The sequence below is a fragment of the Myripristis murdjan genome, chromosome 1, assembly GCF_902150065.1.
Source record: "Myripristis murdjan chromosome 1, fMyrMur1.1, whole genome shotgun sequence".
Classification (NCBI taxonomy): Eukaryota; Metazoa; Chordata; class Actinopteri; order Holocentriformes; family Holocentridae; genus Myripristis; species Myripristis murdjan.
This window is the reverse complement of record NC_043980.1, coordinates 265,135-288,498: the sequence shown is the minus strand read 5'-3', so window position 1 is coordinate 288,498 and position 23,364 is coordinate 265,135. Positions and strand designations below refer to the sequence as shown.

The following is a 23,364-nucleotide window of genomic DNA, read 5'->3' as shown; positions in this document are numbered from 1 at the left end:
AGAAGGAGACTAGACAGGGGAGAGGAGAGGAGAGAGAGAGAGAGACAGAGAGACAGACAGACAGAGAGAGACAGGGAGAGAGAGAGAGAGAGACAGAGAGAGAGAGAGAGGGACAGAGAGACAGACAGACAGACAGAGAGAGCGACAGGACGTCGGGCTTCATACAAAGTGAGTTCCCTTCTGTGTCTCTGCTGTGTTTCAGGGTTTTGCTGCTTTCACTTCTAGTTTTCTAGTTCTAGTTTTAAATGTTTGATGTTTGTTTAGATGTTTGTTTGTTTGTTTGTTTGTTTGTTTGTTTGTTTGTTTGTTTGTTCTGTGCTGTAAAGGTGAGCTGACCAGGTGAGCTGCTGCTGAGCTCTCAGAGCAGTAAACAGTAATCGTCTTTACGTTGGGTTTTGTAAAGTTTCTCTGTTCTCGTTCTGGCGCTGCTGCTGAGGAGCAGCAGAGGCTCATGGGAGATGACAAAGTCGGAGTGTAGGACAGCGCCACCTAGCAGTGAAAACACTTCAGTTCAACTTGTCTTCTTTATGCTGCACGTGAGCAGAGAGGATGAACCCTCTGTGCACAGATCACTTCTGTTTTTAACGTCAGCTGACAGCTGACAGGACACTTCCACTTCTGTTTCTGTCGAGCTCTCAGTTCACATGTTGGATTCTGAGTTTCCCTCTCAGTTCACATGTTGGATTCTGAGTTTCCCTCTCAGTTCACATGTTGGATTCTGAGTTTCCCTCTGGTTTAAATGTTGGATTCTGAGTTTCCCTCTGGTTTAAATGTTGGATTCTGAGTTTCCCTCTTGGTTTGGCTCAGGAGGCTCAGCAGGAGAGCAGCAGCCGGCCGCTCAGGGCTGTTTTCCTCACAGCGGCCTGACCTTTGACCCTGGCAGCAGGTTAAAGGTGATGTTGTCGGTGTGTTTGCTGAGCGGCTGCTGGATCTTCACTGTGAGACACTGCCAGCTTTTGTTGTGAATGACAGAACCTAAAAAAAAAAACTATTTTCAAACTCTTCCTCACAAGGTGAAGGCGTGGGCGGTTTGCGTCTGTGATCCAGTCAAAGTGCCTGTTAATGGGCTCATTACGGCGGCTGATCGCTCATTACAGGACGGCGTCCAAGTTCCTGCTTGGACGCCGTCCTGTAATGAGCGATCGGCCGCCGGCCTATCAGCTGATTGCACTTTAATCAGACAGGAGCTGAGAGTTTGGCTCCGGCAGCTTCAGTTAATCATTTCCTGCTGAGGAGCCTTACGCAAGAGCCTCGGCCTCATCACACACACCTGCAGATAGCACGCCACGCCACAGCACGCCACCTGACTCACAGCACATTCACACAGAGCGGCCAGGGGTCAGGGGTCAGGGGTCAGAGGTCAGGGCCAGGGGTCAGGGGTCAGAGGTCAGAGGTCAGGGGTCAGCAGCAGAATCTACCTCATAAACTGAGTCAAACCTGAGCAGATTCACTTGACGGGACAAAGCCAAAGACACCTTAACAAAAGTTATGAGAAAAGGTTAAAAAATAAACAAATAAATAAACAAGGAAATTACCTGAGAAATGAAGTGACCAAAAAGGGTAGGGTTAGTGTTTTGTGTTTTGCCATGTGAAGACGGCGGAGGACAGACTCCAGGTTATAATCCAGTTCATAATCCAGCTCATAATCCAGTTTATAATCCAGCTCATGATCCAGTTTATAATCCAGTTTAAAATCCAGTTTATAATCCAGCTCATAATCCAGTTTATAATCCAGTTTATAATCCAGCTCATGATCCAGTTTATAATCCAGTTTAAAATTCAGTTTATAATCCAGCTCATAATCCAGTTTATAATCCAGCTCATAATCCAGTTTATAATCCAGTTTATAATCCAGCTCATGATCCAGTTTATAATCCAGTTTGTAATCCAGCTCATAATCCAGTTTATAATCCAGATTATAATCTAGCTCATAATCCAGTTTATAATCCAGTTTATAATCCAGCTCATAATCCAGTTTATAATCCAGCTCATAATCCAGTTTATAATCCGGTTTATAATACAGCTCATAATCCAGTTTATAATCCGGTTTATAATCCAGCTCATAATGCAGTTTATAATCCAGTTTATAATCCAGCTCATAATCCAGTTTATAATCCAGCTCATAATCCAGCTCATAATCCAGTTTATAATCCAGCTCATGATCCAGTTTTGTAATCCAGCTCATGATCCAGTTTATAATCCAGTTTATAATCCAGCTCATGATCCAGTTTATAATCCAGCTCATAATCCATTTTATAATCCAGTTTGTAATCCAGCTCATAATCCAGTTTATAATCCAGTTTGTAATCCAGCTCATAATCCAGTTTATAATCCAGTGCCAAAGGCGGTTTGTAGGAAACAGACACTTCACAGTTCCTTTGATCTGCTGATGAGCAGATACTAAACCTGAGGAGCATTTCCCCTCAGGTGAGATCATGTGACATGTTGTATTCACTGTTTGACTTATAGTAGATTCTGAATGTTAAAGTGGCCCTCAGGTGGGGCCTGGGGCCCCCAGGGGTCCTGTAGGGGGCCGCTGCTCATCATTTCACTCCTTAGAAACAGCTTTCTTGTAAAGGTTTTAGAATATTTTGGCTATTTTCTTGGAAATATTGTGGCTGATTTTTTGCTTCTTTGGTAATTCTTTCCATGTTTTTGAGAGAAATCCAGTGAATTTGCTCAGGATGGCAAAGGGTTGATTTCAGCGTAAAAGGGATTATTTCCACGTTGCGCTTTAGGGTGCTTTCAGACCTGTGGCCCGTTTGCTTTGTTCCGATTCAGGGGCTAAAGCCATACAGTTGTTTCGTTTTTCGTTTGGGGCGTTTGTGTTCACAGGGCGACCGTCTGTAGCAGTTCAAAGCTGTAAACAAACGCCATGCGTGAAAAAACTGTTCTCTCATTGGTCAGAAATTACCACAGAAGAAGAAGTTTCCTCTTCCGTTCTTACCCCGGGAAAAACAAAAACCATGGAGCATCTTCAGCGTGTGGCTAGTTTGTGTCTGTGTTTCTGTGGTGAATGTACCGGTGTTCTGTAACCGAGGAAAACATCCAGTTCTACCGGGAATCCAGACTGTGCAGGGAAAATAATATCATACAGCATCGACTGAGAAGAAGACGTGCCGCGACAAGGAATCGCCGACGAAGATGGGCTCTGACGCTGGTTGATCCACAGTTATGAGTGAGTTGTGTCGGTTGCTGTGTCGATTCTGTTCTCACTGCAGACGAACCGCTCCAGGGCTCGAATGGAAGCGAGCCGAGACCACCTCTTCTAGGCGATCTCGGCCCGCTTGTTTTGTCCCGCATCCGAGCGCGATCGCTGTGTTCACATATGTCCAAACGAACCGATCTTTAGGGGGAAACGCTCCCTGTTTCGGAACAGCTGCTCCAAACGGGACAGGTCTGACAGCACCCTAAACCTCAGCACGTTCTCAGTGTTGAGCATCAGAACAATTAAATACTGAACACAAAGCAAAATGTCTTCTCATGTCGGCGCCTCTTCCAGTGGGGCCCCGGGGCCTCGTGAGGGTCCGGGGGTTTTGGAGTGAATGAAGTGGTGAAGGGAGAGTCCGGCAGCGTGGTGACAGACGGTCTCCAGGGGAAAGACTCGCTGACAAAAACAGCCAAACATGATCAAAGTGCATTTCCTCGTCCCCGCGGCCCGGCTGGTTTACCCATCAGCCCCTTCAGGCGGCTTCCTGCAGGCCGCCTCGCCGTGCAGGCACCAACAACAACAACAACAACAACAAAACACCTCTCACTTTTTCATCTCACTAACACTGGACTGTTTCAAAATAAAACATCAAAAAAACAAATTCCATTTCCTTGTAGTTTTAGATCAAAATTCTGTAACTTGGAAAACGCAGTCTTCCTTTCTCTGGTGTTTGTTTTGGCGTTCCAGTCGCTGAGATCCGATTTTACCGACCGATATCAGCGACAGAGAGGGGAGAGGAAAGTCTTATGGTAAAAATAATCCCTGTCATATTTTCTGGTGATAATCTTTAAGAACAGGAGCAGCAGCTCTCGGTGTGTGTGGTCAGGTGAGCGCCTCAGCCAACAGCTTCACCAGGACACGTGTGAAGAAAGGATCAGCTGTCAATATTTCAGTATTTTCAAATTGGGAGAAATGTTGTCAGTTTTTTTAAACAAGACTGTTCATTTTGCATAAACACATGAAAGCAGAGAAACTGAGCATTTTGCAGAGCACGCACACACACACACACACACACACACACACACACACACACACAGACACGCTGACTCGGCAGCCTGCCTCGGGACCAGGGGGTGGATGTTTTTTTTGGGTGGTGTCATTGTGTTCTCCTGGCGCCTCTTTCCTCTGGGCTCTGCGTCTCACCTGTCTGTCCCCTCATGGTTTCCCAGGTGTCTCCTGGCTCTGTTTGGACAGGCGGCCCACCGGCGCCGCCCTGCAGGATGTTTTCTGCAGTGTGGACGGACGTCTGCCTGTTGACATACGTGGGACACACATGGTGTTGATCTTTTGTCAGGACTCTGCTCCTGTCAAGGCGCCGTCTGCGTCTGCGGGTCATGTGACCAGCCAGTCATGTGACCCGTGGGTCATGTGACCAGCCGCTCCGAGCGCAGTGACGTGATGATGATGATGATGATGATGATGACGCCAAACCTTCATCCTGCAGCTGCTCCGCCTGCCCCCCTCGCTCTCCTCCTCTCTGCCAGCATCTGCATCTTTAGTACGTTTTATGATCTCTATGTGTATGTCATCAGGCTGCAGTGACCTCTGACCTCTCTGACCTCTGACCTCTCTGACCTCTGACCTCTGACCTGCAGCAGAACCTGGCTCAGGGCTGGGGAAACCCTCCATGTTTGGGATGCTCATGCCTCTGTCCTGAGGTCAGGGACCGTGAGGAGGAAACAGGACGGATTTATCCTTTTTCATTCATCTTTGAATTTGTGATTTAAAGGCCCCATGCCGTCACCTGATCTCCCTGCAGGATGTACCTGTGGTCTGAGTACCTGTGGTCTGAATACCTGTGGTCTGAGTACCTGTGGTCTGAGTACCTGTGGTCTGAATACCTGTGGTCTGAGTACCTGTGGTCAGAGTACCTGTGGTCAGAGTACCTGTGGTCAGAGTACCTGTGGCTCTGAGTACCTGTGGCTCTGAGTACCTGTGGTCAGAGTACCTGTGGTCTGAGTACCTGTGGTCAGAGTACCTGTGGCTCTGAGTACCTGTGGCTCTGAGTACCTGTGGTCAGAGTACCTGTGGTCATAGTACCTGTGGTCTGAGTACCTGTGGTCAGAGTACCTGTGGTTCTGAGTACCTGTGGCTCTGAGTACCTGTGGTCTGAGTACCTGTGGCTCTGAGTACCTGTGGTCTGAGTACCTGTGGCTCTGAGTACCTGTGGTCAGAGTACCTGTGGCTCTGAGTACCTGTGGCTCTGAGTACCTGTGGCTCTGAGTACCTGTGGTCTGAGTACCTGTGGCTCTGAGTACCTGTGGCTCTGAGTACCTGTGGTCAGAGTACCTGTGGTTCTGAGTACCTGTGGTCTGAGTACCTGTGGTTGTGAGTACCTGTGGCTGTGAGTACCTGTGGCTGTGAGTACCTGTGGCTCTGAGTACCTGTGGTCTGAGTACCTGTGGCTCTGAGTACCTGTGGTCTGAGTACCTGTGGCTCTGAGTACCTGTGGCTCTGAGTACCTGTGGCTCTGAGTACCTGTGGTCTGAGTACCTGTGGTCTGAATACCTGTGGCTCTGAGTACCTGTGGTCTGAGTACCTGTGGTCTGAGTACCTGTGGTTCTGAGTACCTGTGGTCAGAGTACCTGTGGTCTGAGTACCTGTGGCTCTGAGTACCTGTGGTCTGATAGATGTAGTTTCTCAGCTCCTCTCTCTCTGGCCTTTCTTCCGGAGCTCTGGCAGCACGGTTCCTTTAGCCAATCAGAAGAGAGAATCAGCCCCTCTCCACTGATTGGCTGGCTGTTTTCTGAGTGACATATGGTCGGGCCAATCGCAGGCAAGTTAACGGCTATAACGTTATCGACGGTACTCATGAAAAACTTCACAGCTTCCAAAATGTTGGTGTCTTGCTGAGACAGACGGGACGTCCCGTAGCAGCGGTGGAGCTCCGCTGGTCCAGGCGATGTGGGGACGGCAGGATCCTTCACAGTTTCTCTGTGGAAGCGGCTTTGTGTCGCGGCGGCTCGGTGAAACAGTCGCCGCTGAAACGAGACCAGCAGACGAGCAGATGTGGACTAAACTCCTGCGGGACCCTGAGCCGCTGGTCTGTCCCGAGAGCTTCCTTTGGAAGAGCGAGCAGAGAAACAGGAGTCTGCTGGCCTCGACTGTGGGGCAGCAACGATTCTGCCACATGAGGCTCACCTGTTAGCTGGTTACCTGTTAGCTGGTTACCTGTTAGCTGGTTACCTGTTAGCTTGGTACCTGTTAGCTTGTCACCTGTTAGCTTGTCACCTGTTAGCTGGTTACCTGTTAGCTGGTTACCTGTTAGCTGGTTAGCTGTTAGCTGGTTACCTGTTAGCTTGTTACCTGTTAGCTTGTTACCTGTTAGCTGGTTACCTGGGGAGCGGAGGCGGGGCGACTAGTTTAAGTGGGTGGAGTCACCGTATGTGTGACATCACAGAAAGGAGGAAGTCTTAAAGGGACAGTGTGACAGAACAGGCTGTGGTTTGATGTGTGTTGATGAGGCCTGAGAGCTTCACTGTCACCAAAACTACCACAGCTGCTCTGTTCATGCCACGTGTGTGTGTGTGTGTGTGTGTGTGTGTGTGTGTGTGTGTGTGTGTGTGTGTGCAGGAGGGCGATCGACTCTAACCCCGCCCCCTCTCTCTCTCTCTCTCTCCCTCTCTCTCTCATATTAAAGTGCAGCTCTCTCTCTCTCTGCAGACGTGCTGCTGCTCTCTGAGGAGGAAACATGGCTGCCAACGCACCGACAGACAAGTGAGTCCAGTCTAACTTAACATAAGACTAACTTAACATAAGACTAACTTAACATAAGACTAACTTAACATAAGACTAACTTAAGATAAGACAAGCTTACCAAATACAAAACTAAATAAGAAATGACGTACAATGAAAATTAAAGAAAAAAGATAATTGAAAATTTTGCACATGCCTTGTGAGATAAAGATGTAAATACCTAAACATTAAAACATTGAGGAATTAAATTATAGAAAACATGAAATCAGAATTCATAATGCAGAAATAAGTGATGCAGTCTCCCTGTGTACACATGGTGTCTATGGGCATATACTTTCTTATTTCTGTATTCATGGTGTAATATTCTGAAGGATTCATGCACATAAAGATCATACCTTTGATACAACTTTAGATGCACATCCTTTCTTACAAAGTAGGAAGGCTCATGCTTTTATCTTCTTTTAATATTTCTCATTTCTTTTTGCATTTCTTATAACTGAGCTCTTCTCTTGAGACTTTGAGCTGCAGCTGAGCCGCTTTGTCCTCAGGATCGATCAAATATCTCTGCTTCTGCTTCTGCTTCTGGTTCTGGTTCTGGTTCTGTCTGAACTCGAGGTGTGTGTTGGTGTGTGTGTTGGTGTGTGTGTTGGTGTGTGTTGGTGTGTGTGTTGGTGTGTGTTGGTGTGTGTGTGTTGGTGCAGAGTGTGTGTCAGCTCAGCTCCAGGTGTTCTGACGCGGTGCAGACTGAGCTGCAGCCTCAGAGGACTTTTACTGATGTTAAAGGAATATTCCACCGTTTTGGGCAAAACTCCTTTTCCCTCGTCCCCAGACTGAGACCAGATGTTGGACACCATGTCCACCTCTGGACGTCCACTGGTTCACTTCCTATGGGTAGCATTTCCCGTTAGCTTAGCACAAAGACTTGAAGTCTATGGGATCATTAGCCTCCAAGAGGTGTGTTTCAAATCCACATAATCCACAACAGCTTTGATGCTGCTGGAAGGTTCAAGCCCACAGGGCTGCAGCCGTGTTGTTTCCACGCTGGTTTATTATTATTGTTATTGTTATTGTTATTATGGTTATTATGTTTTTTTTTTATTCTTCTTCATTTTCTCGTACCTTTTTGTTAAATTATCTCTAATTTATGTGTCAAAGTGTTACATGGTTGTGAAAGATGCTTTCAAACAAGAAATCTGACATCCATTTTTTGTATTAATTTTCTTTCTTTTTTTTAAAGCAATTTTTACTAATTAACTTTTTTTTGCAAATTTGCTAATTATTATTATTATTATTAATATTAATATTAATATTATGGTTATTATGTTTTTTTTATTCTTCTTCTTCAGGAAGAGCTATAATCATAGGTCCAAATTTTGAGCTTTAGAAATTCATAACTCCTAACCCGTAAGTGTGATTATACTGAAAGTGGGTCCAGACGTCCGTCAGTCCAGACTCTGCAGGTCTGCCTCAGAGCCCAGACGCTCCGGCAGACTGGATGATCACGTTTGGGCCGCAGGTTCGATTCCCTCCCCTCAGCGGGCCGAGCGGAGCAGGAGCTGCAGGAGGCATGTGGGCATCTGATTTGGTTCTCAAGATACTGACCAATCAACTTAAAAAGGGGCGTGGCTTAGCACATAAACTGACCACAGTCAACAACCTTTGGGCCAATCAGCACGAAGCTGGCAGGACGTGCACATCAGCAGCTGGAACACACCTGGCAGGTGTTTGTACTGAAGCTGCTGACACTTCTCTTCTTTTATTGTCAATATTATTTTATTTTTCTGTCACTGTCCATCCCTCTCACTGATTTGATTTGTCTTTGTTTTGTTTTGTTAATCCGTTCCATCGAGTTTAGAGCTTCTATTTCACTTGTTTTGTGTTGGTGCACAAACACAAACTGACCTGTGCAGCAGGTTATTTACCTGGGACAGGCAGCGACAGGCTCACCTGGCCAGAGACTCCCAGCAGCTTCATTCTTACTCTCATATTTAGAACGTACCTGTACCTGCACCTGTACCTGTACCTGTGCCTGTACCTGTACCTGTACCTGTGCCTGTACCTGTACCTGTACCTGTACCTGTGCCTGTACCTGTACCTGTACCTGCACCTGTACCTGTACCTGTACCTGTACCTGTACCTGTACCTGCACCTGTACCTGTGCCTGTACCTGTACCTGTACCTGTGCCTGTACCTGTACCTGTACCTGTGCCTGTGCCTGTACCTGTACCTGTACCTGCACCTGTACCTGTACCTGTACCTGTACCTGTACCTGTACCTGTACCTGTGACTGTACCTGTACCTGTACCTGTACCTGTGACTGTACCTGTACCTGTACCTGCACCTGCACCTGTACCTGTGCCTGTACCTGTACCTGTCTGTCTCTGCCTCTGGGACAAACCAAAGTAGTGGCCAACTTGCAGTTAGTTTTTTTTTTTTTTTTTTTTTGTGAAAATGTGGCAAATTTATGCTGTTTTTCATGTGGTTCAATTTTAAATTTGTATTCTAAATAATCTTATTTAACTTTTTAATATATCTTTATTTTTTATTTAATTTAGTTAGCACAATTAGCACAATTTAATTGTGCTAAGTTTCTTGTTAGACTAGAATAGAATAGACTAGAATAGAATCAAACTTTATTGTCCACCCAGGTGGGGAGGTGTCTTTGGCTCACCAACAGGGGACAGACAGTTCGACTTAGATTTTAATGATTTCCTGCTCATTTATTTGGACATTTTTTTTCCAGATTTTTGGATTTTAATTTTCTGGTCATTTTCTCGTACCTTTTTGTTACTTCATCACTAATTTATGTGTCAAAGTGTTAAATGGCTGTGAAACAAACAAGAAATCTGACATCCATTTTTTGGACTAATTTTCTTTCTTTTTTGAAGCAATTTTTAATAATTCACTTTTTTATTTTTTTGGAAATTTGCTAATTATATATTTCCCATGTTATTGAAGAATTTCAGCCCAGCTGCAATCCTGCAGGTTTTGGACTCCGCCCCTTAGCTCAGCGTGGCCTCAGCTGACTCAGCGGCTGAAGATAAGCAGATCTTTCAGAGGGAGGGTTTTTGTCCTGCGCCTCGTGATAACACGAGTATCTGCAGCACACACCAACCGCCTGCTGGGCTCACACACACACACACACACACACAGACACAGACACAGACAGGCACACACACACACACACACACACACACACACAGGCACACACACACACACACACACACACACACACACACACACACACGCATACACACACACACACACACACACACACACACACAGACACAGACACACACAAACACACAGACACACACACACACACACACACACACACACACACAAAGACACACATACACACACAGACACACACACACACACTCACACACACACACACACTTAAGGCTGCAGCTCCTCCTTGGTTCCATCAGGAGCTGTTGGTTCCTCCCAGCAGGACGTTCTCAGGGCCGACCTCACAGGGTTCTGCTGCTTTGCTCCGTTCTTCTTCGTTGACGGAGCTCAGAGTTCACCGGGTCGCAGGGCGGCTCAGCGTCTTGGCTCTGTTCCTCAGCAGCCGTTAAACCTCCTGAAGACTCGGTGACTCGGTGACATGGTGACTCTGTGACTCTGTGACACGGTGACTCTGTGACATGGTGACTCTGTGACTCTGTGACACGGTGACTCTGTGACATGGTGACTCGGTGACTCTGTGACATGGTGACTCGGTGACTCTGTGACATGGTGACTCTGTGACTCTGTGACTCTGTGACACGGTGACTCTGTGACATGGTGACTCGGTGACTTGGTGACATGGTGACTCGGTGACTCTGTGACATGGTGACTCTGTGACATGGTGACTCGGTGACTCGGTGACTCTGTGACATGGTGACTCTGTGACTCTGTGACATGGTGACTCTGTGACACGGTGACTCTGACATGGTGACTCTGTGACTCTGTGACATGGTGACTCTGTGACACGGTGACTCTGTGACATGGTGACTCGGTGACTCTGTGACATGGTGACTCTGTGACTCGGTGACTCGGTGACTCTGTGACATGGTGACTCTGTGACATGGTGAATCGGTGACTCGGTGACTCTGTGACATGGTGACTCTGTGACTCTGTGACTCTGTGACATGGTGACTCGGTGACTCTGTGACTCTGTGACATGGTGACTCTGTGACACGGTGACTCTGTGACATGGTGACTCTGTGACTCTGTGACATGGTGACTCTGTGACTCGGTGACTCTGTGACTCGGTGACTCTGACTCAGTGACTCTGACATGGTGACTCTGTGACATGGTGACTCGGTGACTCTGTGACTCGGTGACTGTGAGATGGTGACTCTGTGACATGGTGACTCTGTGACTCTGTGACTCTGTGACATGGTGACTCTGTCACTCGGTGACATGGTGACTCAGTGACACGGTGACTCTGTGACACGGTGACTCTGTGACTCTGTGACATGGTGACTCTGTGACTCTGTGAGATGGTGACTCTGTGACTCTGTGACATGGTGACTCTGTGACATGGTGACATGGTGACTCAGTGACACGGTGACTCAGTGACACGGTGACTCGATGACATGGTGACTCGGTGAAAGTTCAGATCAGTGAGGTGTGTCCCGTGTCTCCCTGCAGGTACCGAGGCGTCTGGCTGATCTTCTTCATGCTGGGGCTGGGAACGCTGCTGCCATGGAACTTCTTCATGACTGCAACCAGGGTGTGATGTCACTTCCTGTCTGCTCTGCGTCTGCACCAATAACCAATAACCAATAACTGATAACCAATAACCAATAACCAATAACCAGTAACCAGGTTCAGACACAATTTAAATGTCTGTCTGCCTCTGTCTGTCTGTCTCTCTGCCTGTCTGTCTCTCTGCCTGTCTGTCTCTCTGCCTGCCTGTCTGTCTGTAGTACTTCACCAGCCGTCTGCGGGAGCCGTCATTGGTCAGCTCAGCAGCCAATGGGACGAGTGGCGACGGCGAGCAGCGCAGCGTCCTGGAGGCGAAGTTCAACAACGTGATGACGCTGTGTGCCATGGTGCCGCTGCTGCTCTTCACCTGCCTCAACTCCTTCCTGCACTCCCTGTGAGTCCGCACGCACCAACGAAGAAGAACCGGGGGGGGCTCGGGGGTTAACAGGGGTCCTGTAGGGGGTTAACGGGGGTCCTGTAGGGGGTTAACGGGGGTCCTGTAGGGGGTTAATTGGGGTCCCTTAGGGGCTTAACGGGGGTCCTGTAGGGGGTTAACGGGGTTTCAGAGGGTTTCAGGGTTCCACGGGTTCCAGCAGGGGAACGAGGTTGAGTGATTTCAGATGGGATAAACAATGCAGCTCATCAGCGGCTGGAGCAGTGCATGCTGGGTAACGGCTGTGTGTGCCACAGGGTTCCTCAGAAGCTGCGGGTGATGGGCAGCCTGGCCGTCATCATGGCCGTCTTCATGGTCACCGCCGTCCTGGTCAAAGTGCCGATGGAGCCTCTGCCGTTCTTCATCATCACCATGATCAAGATCATCATCATCAACTGTGAGGGAACAACAACAACAACAACAACAACAACAACGTTTTCATTGCTAAGATTGTATGTTTTGTTCTTGTTTGGTCATGTGCTCCTGTTTCCCTGGCTCTGATTGGCTGCTCCGTGTGCCGCAGCGTTCGGGGCGATCCTGCAGGGCAGTCTGTTCGGGATGGCGGGGCCGCTGCCGGCGTCCTACACCACGCCCATCATGAGCGGCCAGGGCCTCGCCGGCACCTTCGCCGCCTTCGCCATGATCTGCGCCATCGCCAGTGAGCACCATGCAGGCCATGACCTCTGACCTCTGACCTCCGACCTCTGACCTGCGACCTCTGACCTGCGACCTCTGACCTCTGACCTGTGCTGTTGCTGATGGATGTGAAACTCATTCTGCTGCTGTCTGAAAGTGCAGTAAATCCTCTGTCTTCCTCTCTGTCTTCCTTCCTTCCTTCCTTCCTTCCTTCCGTCCTTCCTGTCTCTCCGTCCCTGTCCTTGTCCTCCAGGCGGCTCGGAGATGCAGGACGCTGCGTTTGGGTATTTCATAACGGCGTGCGGGGTCATATTTCTGTCCATCCTGTCCTACATCATGCTTCCTAAGCTGGTCAGTTGCCCCGACATGAAGCATCATTTCATATTCGGACAGGCAGAAAATATCCTGTTTGTTTTTATGTTGTTTTTTTAATGTTCAAATTGCAGCTGTAAGTTTTTCACAGTAGAGGGCGCCATTTTTCCTCCCGTCACACTCCGTCGTGTCCTGACTTTGTTTTGCAGGAGTTCTTCCAGTTCTACCAGGAGAGCGAGCGAGCGCCTGACAGCGAGGAGAACATGTTGGACCTGATGAAGACAGGTAGGAACCCAGAGGTCTGAGGGGGTCTCTGCTGAGAAAAGGAGAACTCAGGAGGTCACAGAAAGTAACAGGGTTCCTCCTCTGAGGAGCAAGAACCAGCTGTCAAGTTTCTTAGCACATTGTGATCAACAGGAATGTCTCTCATAACAATCCAACCAGGCCACAAAGTAGATTTTGTGATATCTTTTTTTTATGACTTTATTGCGATGATTAAAAGTTCATCAGTCCAGAGCACAGCTGTTCCAGACAACTGGGCTTTGCAATATTTTCATTTTGTGTACAGATGAAATGAATAAATAAACAAACAAAAAACAACTTGGCAACAACAACAAGAATAGCAATAATGAGGGAAAAAAAGGATAAATTAAAATGTTGGGGTTCTTTACACACTTTCTGAGGTTCTTTGAAGTCCTAAAGGTTCTTCATGTTTATTGGAGTTATTTGGTGGCGGCAGCAGCTAACAATTCTTTTCCTTGTGGATTAATGTGCAGATTATTTCCTCAGTGAATGGATTAATGTGCAGATTATTTCTTCAGTGAATGGATTAATGTCTCGCTCTATAATCCATCAGAAAACATTTTAATAGCTCGTCTGGAACCCAGTGAAGGAACAAGGAACGTGGAGAACAACATGTTCATGTTGGTTTTTAACCTGCACACAGTCATCTGATTTAGAGCCTTTTATTCTGAAAAATTACTGAAAAACCATTAAAAAAAAACAAGATTCTTTACTGAACCAGTTGGCTCCACATAGAACTTTCTGAAACATGGTTCTTTAAAGAGCCTATTCTTGCTAAAGTTCTTTAAAGAACCATTTATGGTTCCTACAGAAACTACAGAAAGTCCTCTAACAGTTAAATGAGGCGGTGCCCGCAGGGTGAGCGCACGGTGCGCACGGCGCCTGACTGCGCTCATGTGCCGCCTCACACCGTCCTCGGCCTGAGGCATCATGGGAAAAAAAAGATGTAGCCTGAGCTGAGGAACGTTTCCTGCAGACACGTTCATGTTGTGATGTTGTTGTGTTTTTTGTTGTTGTTGTGTTTTTGTTGTGATGTTGTTGTGTTTTTTGTTGTTGTTGTGTTTTTGTTGTCTTGTTGTCTTGTTGTGTTTTTGTTGTGATGTTGTGTTTTTGTTGTTGTGTTTTTGTTGTGATGTTGTTGTGTTTTTGTTGTCTTGTTGTCTTGTTGTGTTTTTGTTGTGATGTTGTGTTTTTGTTGTTGTGTTTTTGTTGTGATGTTGTTGTGTTTTTGTTGTGATGTTGTTGTGTTTTTGTTGTTGTTGTGTTTTTGTTGTGATGTTGTTGTGTTTTTGTTGTCTTGTTGTCTTGTTGTGTTTTTGTTGTCGTGTTGTTGCGTTTTTGTTGTTGTGTTGTTGTGTTTTTTGTTGTCGTTGTTGTTGTTGTTGTTGTTGTTGTTGTTGTTGTTTTCAGAGAGCGGCGGAGCGGTGGGCCCGGCGGAGCCCAGCGGCGGACAGGGCGTCTCCATGACAACCATCTTCAGGAAGGTCAGCTGACACGTCGCCTCGCCGTGTTCTTGTGTTCTCAGCCTCGGGCAGAGTCAGGGTGTGTCGGTTCTGTTCAGGCAGCAGAACCCAGTCGCAGAACGTGAACGCGCTGCAGTCTGAGGAGCAGCCAGAACACTTACAGAGAACCAGACAAAACAACACCACTAACACAGGGCTCACAAAATATTATTTAAAAAAACCAATGCCGCCACAGGAGAACACAGTATTTAACAGGAGAACGCAGTATTCAACAGGAGAACGCAGTATTTAACAGGAGAACGCAGTATTCAACAGGAGAACGCAGCAGTATTTAACAGGAGAACGCAGTATTCAGCAGGAGAATGCAGTATTCAACAGGAGAACGCAGCATTATTCAACAGGAGAACGCAGTATTCAACAGGAGAATGCAGTATTTAACAGGAGAATGCAGTATTTAACAGGAGAACGCAGTATTCAGCAGGAGAACGCAGTATTCAACAGGAGAACGCAGCATTATTCAACAGGAGAATGCAGTATTCAGCAGGAGAATGCAGTATTTAACAGGAGAACGCAGTATTCAGCAGGAGAACGCAGTATTCAACAGGAGAACGCAGCATTATTCAACAGGAGAACGCAGTATTCAACAGGAGAACGCAGTATTCAGCAGGAGAATGCAGTATTTAACAGGAGAACGCAGTATTCAGCAGGAGAACACAGTATTCAACAGGAGAACGCAGTATTCAGCAGGAGAACGCAGCAGTATTCGGCAGGAGAACGCAGTTTTCAGCAGGAGAACGCAGTATTCAGCAGGAGAACGCAGTATTCAGCAGGAGAACGCAGTATTCAACAGGAGAACACAGTATTCAGCAGGAGAACGCAGCAGTATTCAGCAGGAGAACGCAGTATTCAGCAGGAGAACGCAGTATTTAACAGGAGAACGCAGTATTTAACAGGAGAACGCAGTATTCAGCAGGAGAACGCAGTATTCAGCAGGAGAACGTTTTTCGATGGCTCCAGATCAGGAGCTTCCTCAGGACAGAACACGCTGAGTGGTTCCAGGTTCCAGAGGCTCGGTCTCCTCGTGTCCCAGTGACAAACTTCCTCAGAACACAGCAGCCTACCTGGCCAGGTGTGACGCACCGACGGCTGCACGCCCCCACGCGGCTGCACGCCCCCACGCGGCTGCCCGCTTCGGCCGTGCCACAAAACGCTGCTGCACAGCAGGAAAAACTGTACTGGCTTTACTGTCAGCAGACACACACACAACCTCATGCAGAGCTCCGAGGACGTGTAGATGCTGCGTGTCACAGAGGGCGGGGCCAGCAGAGGGCGGGGCCAGCAGAGGGCGGGGCCAGCAGAGGGCGGGGCCAGCAGAGGGCGATGTTGCTGAGCGTCCCAAAGTGATCTGTAGTCCACAGAGCTACTGAATAATTTATTGATTTGACTAAGGGGGCGGAGCTCAGCTCACTTCATCCCCTGGGTGTGTGTGTGTGCGTGTGTGTGTGTGTGTGTGTGTGCGTGTCAGTGTCTCACTGTGACCTCTGACCTCTGACCCTCAGATCTGGCTGCTGGCGCTCTCCGTGTGCTTCACCTTCACCGTCACCATCGGCACGTTCCCCGCCGTCACCGCCGACGTCAAGTCCACCATCGCTGACGGAGGATCCTGGGGTCTGTGGTGACATCACACACACACACACACACACACACACACACACACACACACTCACACACACACTTTGTATTTACACATTTACATCGACGCTGTTCCTCCAGAGCAAACACCACTAAAGCTTGTGTGTGTGTGTGTGTGTGTGTGTGTGTGTGTGTGAGATTGATGATGTTGATTTATACTTTATTGCTGATTTGATGCACCAGCATCAGCAGCAGCTTTATCAGAACATAACAAAGAAGAAATGAGGTGAAGAAAGAACATGCAGCCGTTTGCACTGAGGACAGAACCCAGAGGGAACAGGGTTCTCCTGACCTGGATCACGCTCCTCATTTAACTTTAGGACTGATACACAACAGACTTTCAGTCTGACCCTGTTAGAACGTGGAACCCTCTATCTCTGTTAGAATGTGGAACCCTGTAACCCTGTTAGAACGTGGAACCCTGTGGCTGAGAACCAGAGAACCTCAGGGTGTGGTTCTGCTGCTGGTTCATGGTTCTCATTTGGTGAAGCTGTTCAGATTTTAAGGAGGTCAGACTCTTGCGACCGCAGAACTGCAGAACACTCAGAACCCCAGAAGTAAAAAATAAGAGCAGAACTTGTTCACTAGAACCAAAAGACCCAAGACGACGGAGAAAATGAGTTCTGTGTCTTTCTGCAGACAGACGGGACAAATCACTCTCCACCATCAGTGCAGTATCACTGACGCGTGTTTAGCTCTCAGCTAATTTCAGCACTGACTGTACCAGGTCTGCAGCTCCTGGATCCTGAATCCTGAATCGCAGCACCGGGCGTCGGGTTCTGTGGCTTGGTCCATTTTTCTATTCACATACACTGTTTATATTATATTATATATATATACCGTTTATATTTATATAGGCTGTTTATACATATATCTTTTTATATTTATTTATATATATATTACATATATACTACTTATACACAAGATTTTTCCTTTGTTCAGACAAAAATACAAGATAGAGCTGTTCATACCTGCTTGACAGTTTCGATTGTGGCTCCAGTCTTCCTCAGAAGCGTCATCTGACGTGTTGCTGACGTGTCATTTATCAGCTGATCGGCCCGACAGACCTGTCAGAGTCTGTCGGGCCGACCACGCCCCCTTCTCCCTGGATGGTTCTTGGAGCACTGAATCCCAGGTGCTCCTGGGATTCATATACTATTTATACTTATATATCTTATATTTACACCTCTTTTTTCCATGCTTTATTTATTTATTTAGGCTTATACCAGGACCTGAGTGCTAATTTCGTACCACTAACATGTAAATGTGAGCTGGTGTGACAGTAAAGTTCCTTGAGTCCTTGAATCCTTGAATCCTTGAATCCTGGACGTCTGTTACAGCTTACAGGCTGTTCTTCATTATGGATAACAGAAGGAACTTTGTGTGTGTGGTGTGTGTGTGTGTGTGTGTGTGTGTGTGTGTTATTCCAGAGCTCTACTTCATCCCGGTCTCCTGCTTCCTGCTCTTCAACCTGTGTGACTGGGCCGGCAGGAGCCTGACCGCCGTCTGCACGTGGGTGAGTCTCACCTTCATCACCTTCATCATCATCATCATCATCATCAGGTGTTGTTAACCTGCAGCTGGCTCAGTCATGACCTCCACAGGATGACTGACAGACGTGACAGCCAATCAGAACACGGTTCACCTGGCTTCATGAGGCTTTGAACCTTTTTGAAACTTTGCAGTGAAATCTGCTGACACCTGCTGGTCAGACACAGGTAAAACAGGTAAAGCAGCATGCAGCCGTGCTGTTTTAATGCACCATGCATATGCACTGACATGCTCATTTATTTGTCTGTAATCTGAGGATTATGCAGAAGTTTGACTGCGTTTCTGTTTCTAGTTTCTATTTTCTTTGTTTTGATGTGAAGTCCTGACTGAGCGGCGATGCGGCTCATCGTGTTGTAAATCCTGTTTCATATGAAGATCACGGCGTTATAACAGGGCAGGGGGTGCAGATGTGTGGAGCATCATTCCAGTCTTAAAGCCAGTTGGTATTGCTCCGCCTGTCAAAGCCAGCCAGCCGGGGGATTTCATTTCAGAATAAAATAAACCTCAGCACAAAGCTGTGAAAAACCCTCGGCTGTAGCCGGACGTGACGTCACTAGCTGACTCTGCTGGTTTGGTTTGGTTGTCATGCTGATCCATGTTTATATTAATGCTGGAGGTGCGAGCCATAGAAACTGAATGTGTAGAGGTGGCTGGTGGCTCCCGAGTCCAGTCAGTAACTTTACTGACAACAACACAGTTGACAGCATCTTACTAGCTAATATTAGCGTTAGCCTGCGAGGCTGTGAATCAGCTTCAGATCATTTTGAAATATCTTTATCAGCAGCAGAAAATTTGAACTTTAACTTCCTCCTCTGTTGTTGCTGCGACAGAGATCCACCTGCCAACCAGGTCAGGTGCTCTGTCACCATGGAAGTGTCAATAAAGTCATTCAAACAAACTTGCTGTTGCTATGGATGCCACAGCTGTTGCCATGGCAATGGGACCCCCCTGGAAATACTCTGATTTGTTCCTTCAGTTTCTTTGATGTAAACACAGATGAACACCAGCCCTGCGTTCCAGATCTCATCCTTCTACTTTGTACTTTTAGTATGTACTGCAACTGCCCTTAGAAAGTATGCAGTGTAGTATGCAGTATGCATGTGTATGCATACTACTGGGACACACTCCATCCATCCTCCCTGAGCTCCGCCCCTCTCGCTCACTTCCTCCTCCGTCCGTAGCTCCACATTTGAATGTTGTTGTCAAAATGGCGGAGCTGTTTCATACTGCGCTGTCCTCTGTCTGATTTCTGATCTGCTGTCTTCCTGTACCTGCTGCTCTACCTGAGCCAGGTGAGGGCCGTGTGTGTTGTCTTCCTGTGGGCGTGGCCTGTACACGCAGATCAGTCAGTGCCACGTAACAGAATGGTCAGAGCAGCATGCTGACATGCAGACTGTGAAATCTGAGTGGATGTAGTAGAACATCCTGGTACTCTTGGCATACTGCATCTGACACACTGTGTACTGGGACGTACTCATTCTTTTTCATGCATACTAAGTAGTATGGTTGTATAGGTATTGGAACACAGGGCTGGTCTGAGAACTGTCTGCAGGTCCCACCTGTGTGAGCAGCAGGAGCAGGACGGGCCTGCTGATGATGTGTCCTGTGTGTGTGTGTGTGTGTGTGTGTGTGTGTGTGTGTGTGTGTGTGTGTGTGCCAGCCCGGCAGGGACAGCCTGCTGCTGCCGGCGCTGATCGGCGGCCGCCTGGTGTTCGTTCCTCTCTTCATGCTGTGTAACGTGCAGCCGCGCTTCACCCTGCCCGTCTACTTCCACCACGACGCCTGGTTCATCCTCTTCATGCTGCTGTTCGCCTTCAGCAACGGATACCTGGCCAGCCTCTGCATGTGCTTTGGCCCCAAGTGAGACCAACACACACACACACACACACACTTATTTTGATACCTAGGCAATTTTAAGTCATGCCTCATTTTTTCCAAACAAAAATTCTGTGCCATCCAACCTGGTCGATGCATTGAAAAAGAAACTCCAGGAGACCAAAGTTGTTAGGTGGGAGGCCAAAGTAAATTTGGGTATCATCAGCGTAGTTTTGATAAGAAATCTTATTGTCTTCAATGATTTGTCCAAGTGGGATTCTCTAGAGGTTGAATAATAAAGGCCCTAATATTGATCCCTGGGGGACGCCACAGGCCAAAGACATAGATTTTCCAAAGGAAACAAAAAGTATGATTTGAACCATTTGATAACTTATTACTTACTTACTTAGTACTTAGATCTTATTCTTTATTTTTTTATTTATTTAATCTGTAATCTGTGGATACTGCTGAAAAACTGCGAATTTCCTTCGGGATGAATAAAGTATCTATCTGTCTATCTATTTATCTATCTATCTAACTGTTGCTGAAAATCCAAGCCAGTGTTCCAGTCAGTGTAGTAATATGCTGTGATCAACAGTGTCAAAGGCAACACTAAGGTCCTTGGTAAGAGCTGTTTCAGTGCTGTGGTTAACACAGACGCCCAACTGAGACTCACCTAAATACCCGTTTGCTGTCAAGACAGCAGTCATCTGACTGAAAACCACTGTTTCAATGATTTTTCCAACAAACGCTAAAATTGGGTATTGTCTAGTCATTGTTCAGCATGGAACAGTAAGGGCTTTGTAACAGCTGTGATGCCTTTACAGTCTTAAGCTGCTGTGAGGTGAAGCACAGATCTGAGGAAGTTGGTGTGCAGAGTCTCAGCAGCTCGTGGAAGAGTTGAGATTCTGTCATGAATTTTCCAGGGTTTCATTGTCTATCGAACTGAATTCTGACATCAGGGTGAGCTGCCTTCTCTTAGTTGTGAGTTCTGAAAGTTTATATATTTTCCCTGATTTGACCAATTTTATCTCTGAGGAAAGATCAGGACTCTTTGTCCATTTTACTCTTTGCTCCATGCACAAAACTTTGAGCAGAATGCAGTCCAGATGCAGAAACTCAACTGTCCGCTGCCTCAGGGGAGCTGACTCACCCCGCAGGTGAAGGTGGTGTGGTGCAGCAGGTGAAGGTGGTGTGGTGCAGCAGGTGAAGGTGGTGTGGTGCAGCAGGTGAAGGTGGTGCTCACCCCGCAGGTGAAGGTGGTGTGGTGCAGCAGGTGGAGGAGGTGTGGTGCAGCAGGTGAAGGTGGTGTGGTGCAGCAGGTGAAGGTGGTGTGGTGCAGCAGGTGAAGGTGGTGCTTACCCCGCAGGTGAAGGTGGTGTGGTGCAGCAGGTGAAGGTGGTGCTCACCCCGCAGGTGAAGGTGGTGTGGTGCAGCAGGTGAAGGTGGTGCTCACCCCGCAGGTGAAGGTGGTGTGGTGCAGCAGGTGAGGGTGGTGTGATGCAGCAGGTGAAGGTGATGTGGTGCAGCAGGTGAAGGTGGTGTGGTGCAGCAGGTGAAGGTGAGGTGGTGCAGCAGGTGAAGGTGATGTGGTGCAGCAGGTGAAGGTGAGGTGGTGCAGCAGGTGAAGGTGGTGTGGTGCAGCAGGTGAAGGTGAGGTGGTGCAGCAGGTGAAGGTGATGTGGTGCAGCAGGTGAAGGTGGTGTGGTGCAGCAGGTGAGGGTGGTGTGGTGCAGCAGGTGAAGGTGAGGTGGTGCAGCAGGTGAAGCAGAGCAGTGGGTTCATGTCAGAGTAGAACTTGTTTTTACTTGAACGTGTTGTTCTAGAGGGTGATAGTGTTCTAACGTGCTGTTCTGTGTGGTTCTGCTGTCTCTGCTCAGGAAAGTCCTTCCTCACGAGGCGGAGACAGCTGGGGCCATCATGGCCTTCTTCCTGTCTCTGGGTTTGGCGTTGGGAGCGGCGCTGTCCTTCCTGTTCAGAGGACTCATCTGACGTGACGCCCAAACGCCTCGGACTTCTGATCGGCCGATCTGACGACACCAGCCGGCGTCTGAAGAGCGAACACACCCACCCGGCAGGAGGCGGCGCTCTGCCGGCCTCGGCTTCAGAGGGAACTTTACGGATTCACAGCTGCTCCCGCTCAGTGGTGTTCAAAGTGGGGTTCAGGGGCAGCCAGGGGCCCGAGGGGGTCTTCCAGGGGGTCCTCAGCAAAATGAGGAGTAGTATAGATAACCTGACCTTTAAATATAGCATTTTAATTTTTAGAAATAGTTTTCTTGGTGTTTTTGTACAAAATATTTACAACCTTTAAACCCAACAATTTCAATTTTCTTTACTAACATATTAATGTTAATTAAACATTTGTTAATTCAAAGGTTTGTGTTGGTGTTTCTAAAACTGTAAATTTTGAAATTTTCAAAGTTGCCACAAATGAGTATCAGTCCTAAATATCAGTTATCAGTGACAATAATAAGAATCAGTATCAGCCCTGAAAAATCAATACTGGTTGATCTCCAGTCCCAACAGAAAGCCTGTCCATTTTAATTCAAAGTCACAGTCAGGACAAATGCTGGCAAGAGCTGGAGTCCACATGGAACCTGGAACCTGGAACCTGGAACCTGGAAAATGAAGAGTGTCTGAGCGGTGTTGTGTTGCTGTTTCCTGACAGAACAGGACGATAAAGTCTTACTCTGCAGGTGTGTGTGTGTGTGTGTGTGTGTGTGTGTGTGTGTGTGTGTGTGCAGTTTTTTCTCTTGTTGTTTTTAGAACAATCTCTGTCATTTCTTTGTCTCAGGATTAGCACAGATGTCTCCACCAGGTGTCACTGTCTGTCTGTCTTTTAAGTTTTGCAGTGAGCAGCGTCGCTCCATCCCACCAGAGTTCTGGGCGAGACACCAGAGCTCTGATTGGTTGTAAACATGACATGATACCTCGGCCAATCAGAACCCTGACATTAACCCTGTGGGCAGATTTTGCCCAGAACTCTGGTGGGTTCCATAACGTTTGTTCCAGTCCATGGAACACAGCAGAGCGTCAGCATGTGGAAACACTAATGATGTCTCATTGATTTTCTGCTGAGCTGCTGTTTACTGGCGGATCAGCTGAGCTGCTGGTGGTCTCCAGGGGGCGCTGTGGAGCGAGCGGGGAACCGCCTGCCCTGTTTTTGTCCTTTTAATACAAACGTCAGTTCATCTGAAAGACTCTGTTGCAGCAAAATAAAGAGCAAAACCAAAAAGCATGTTCACAATCTGTGTCATATTTCCACGTATCGGGTGACGTGACGGGAGGCGTGGCGTGTTGAGCCCGTGTGTAAAACACGCCTCGTCCTCAGGAAACACACGGCTCCTCAGGTGAAACAGGAAGTGGCAGCCGGCTCATCTTTGTTTAAATATCACTTTTTTTTTTTTTGTGCAGATTTTTGTATCCATGCTCATGATGTGGGTTTTTTTTTCTAATTTGTTAATCTGACCTTTTCCCATTCATCTGACTGCAAACTGATTGGCTGATTGATTGATGACATTGCATAACCTGTTTAAGGCTGTGTGTGTGTGTGT

At 47.5% G+C, this 23,364-nt stretch overlaps 1 protein-coding gene across 1 annotated transcript; it reads left to right on the top strand.

Moving 5' to 3' along the window:
* Positions 1–96: 96 nt before the first annotated feature.
* On the top strand, positions 97–22,030 carry LOC115358924 (equilibrative nucleoside transporter 1-like). The gene is made up of 13 exons (XM_030051073.1): positions 97–168; positions 6,875–6,928; positions 11,549–11,630; positions 11,827–11,999; positions 12,296–12,435; positions 12,562–12,696; positions 12,928–13,025; positions 13,196–13,271; positions 14,700–14,773; positions 16,312–16,420; positions 17,875–17,960; positions 19,656–19,855; positions 21,691–22,030. The coding sequence occupies exons 2-13, from the start codon at positions 6,903–6,905 to the stop codon at positions 21,800–21,802; spliced, it is 1,311 nt and encodes a 436-aa protein (XP_029906933.1). The 5' UTR covers positions 97–168; positions 6,875–6,902; the 3' UTR covers positions 21,803–22,030.
* The last annotated feature ends 1,334 nt before the right edge of the window (positions 22,031–23,364 follow it).

What these genes read in the sequence shown, in the direction of transcription:
- LOC115358924 (XM_030051073.1), top strand. Translation starts at nt 6,903, where the DNA reads ATGGCTGCCAACGCACCGACAGACAA. An exon ending in GCCAACGCACCGACAGACAA is followed by an intron (nt 6,929 to 11,548) that starts GTGAGTCCAGTC and finishes GTCTCCCTGCAG; the next exon opens with GTACCGAGGCGTCTGGCTGA. An exon ending in TGACCGCCGTCTGCACGTGG is followed by an intron (nt 17,961 to 19,655) that starts GTGAGTCTCACC and finishes TGTGTGTGCCAG; the next exon opens with CCCGGCAGGGACAGCCTGCT.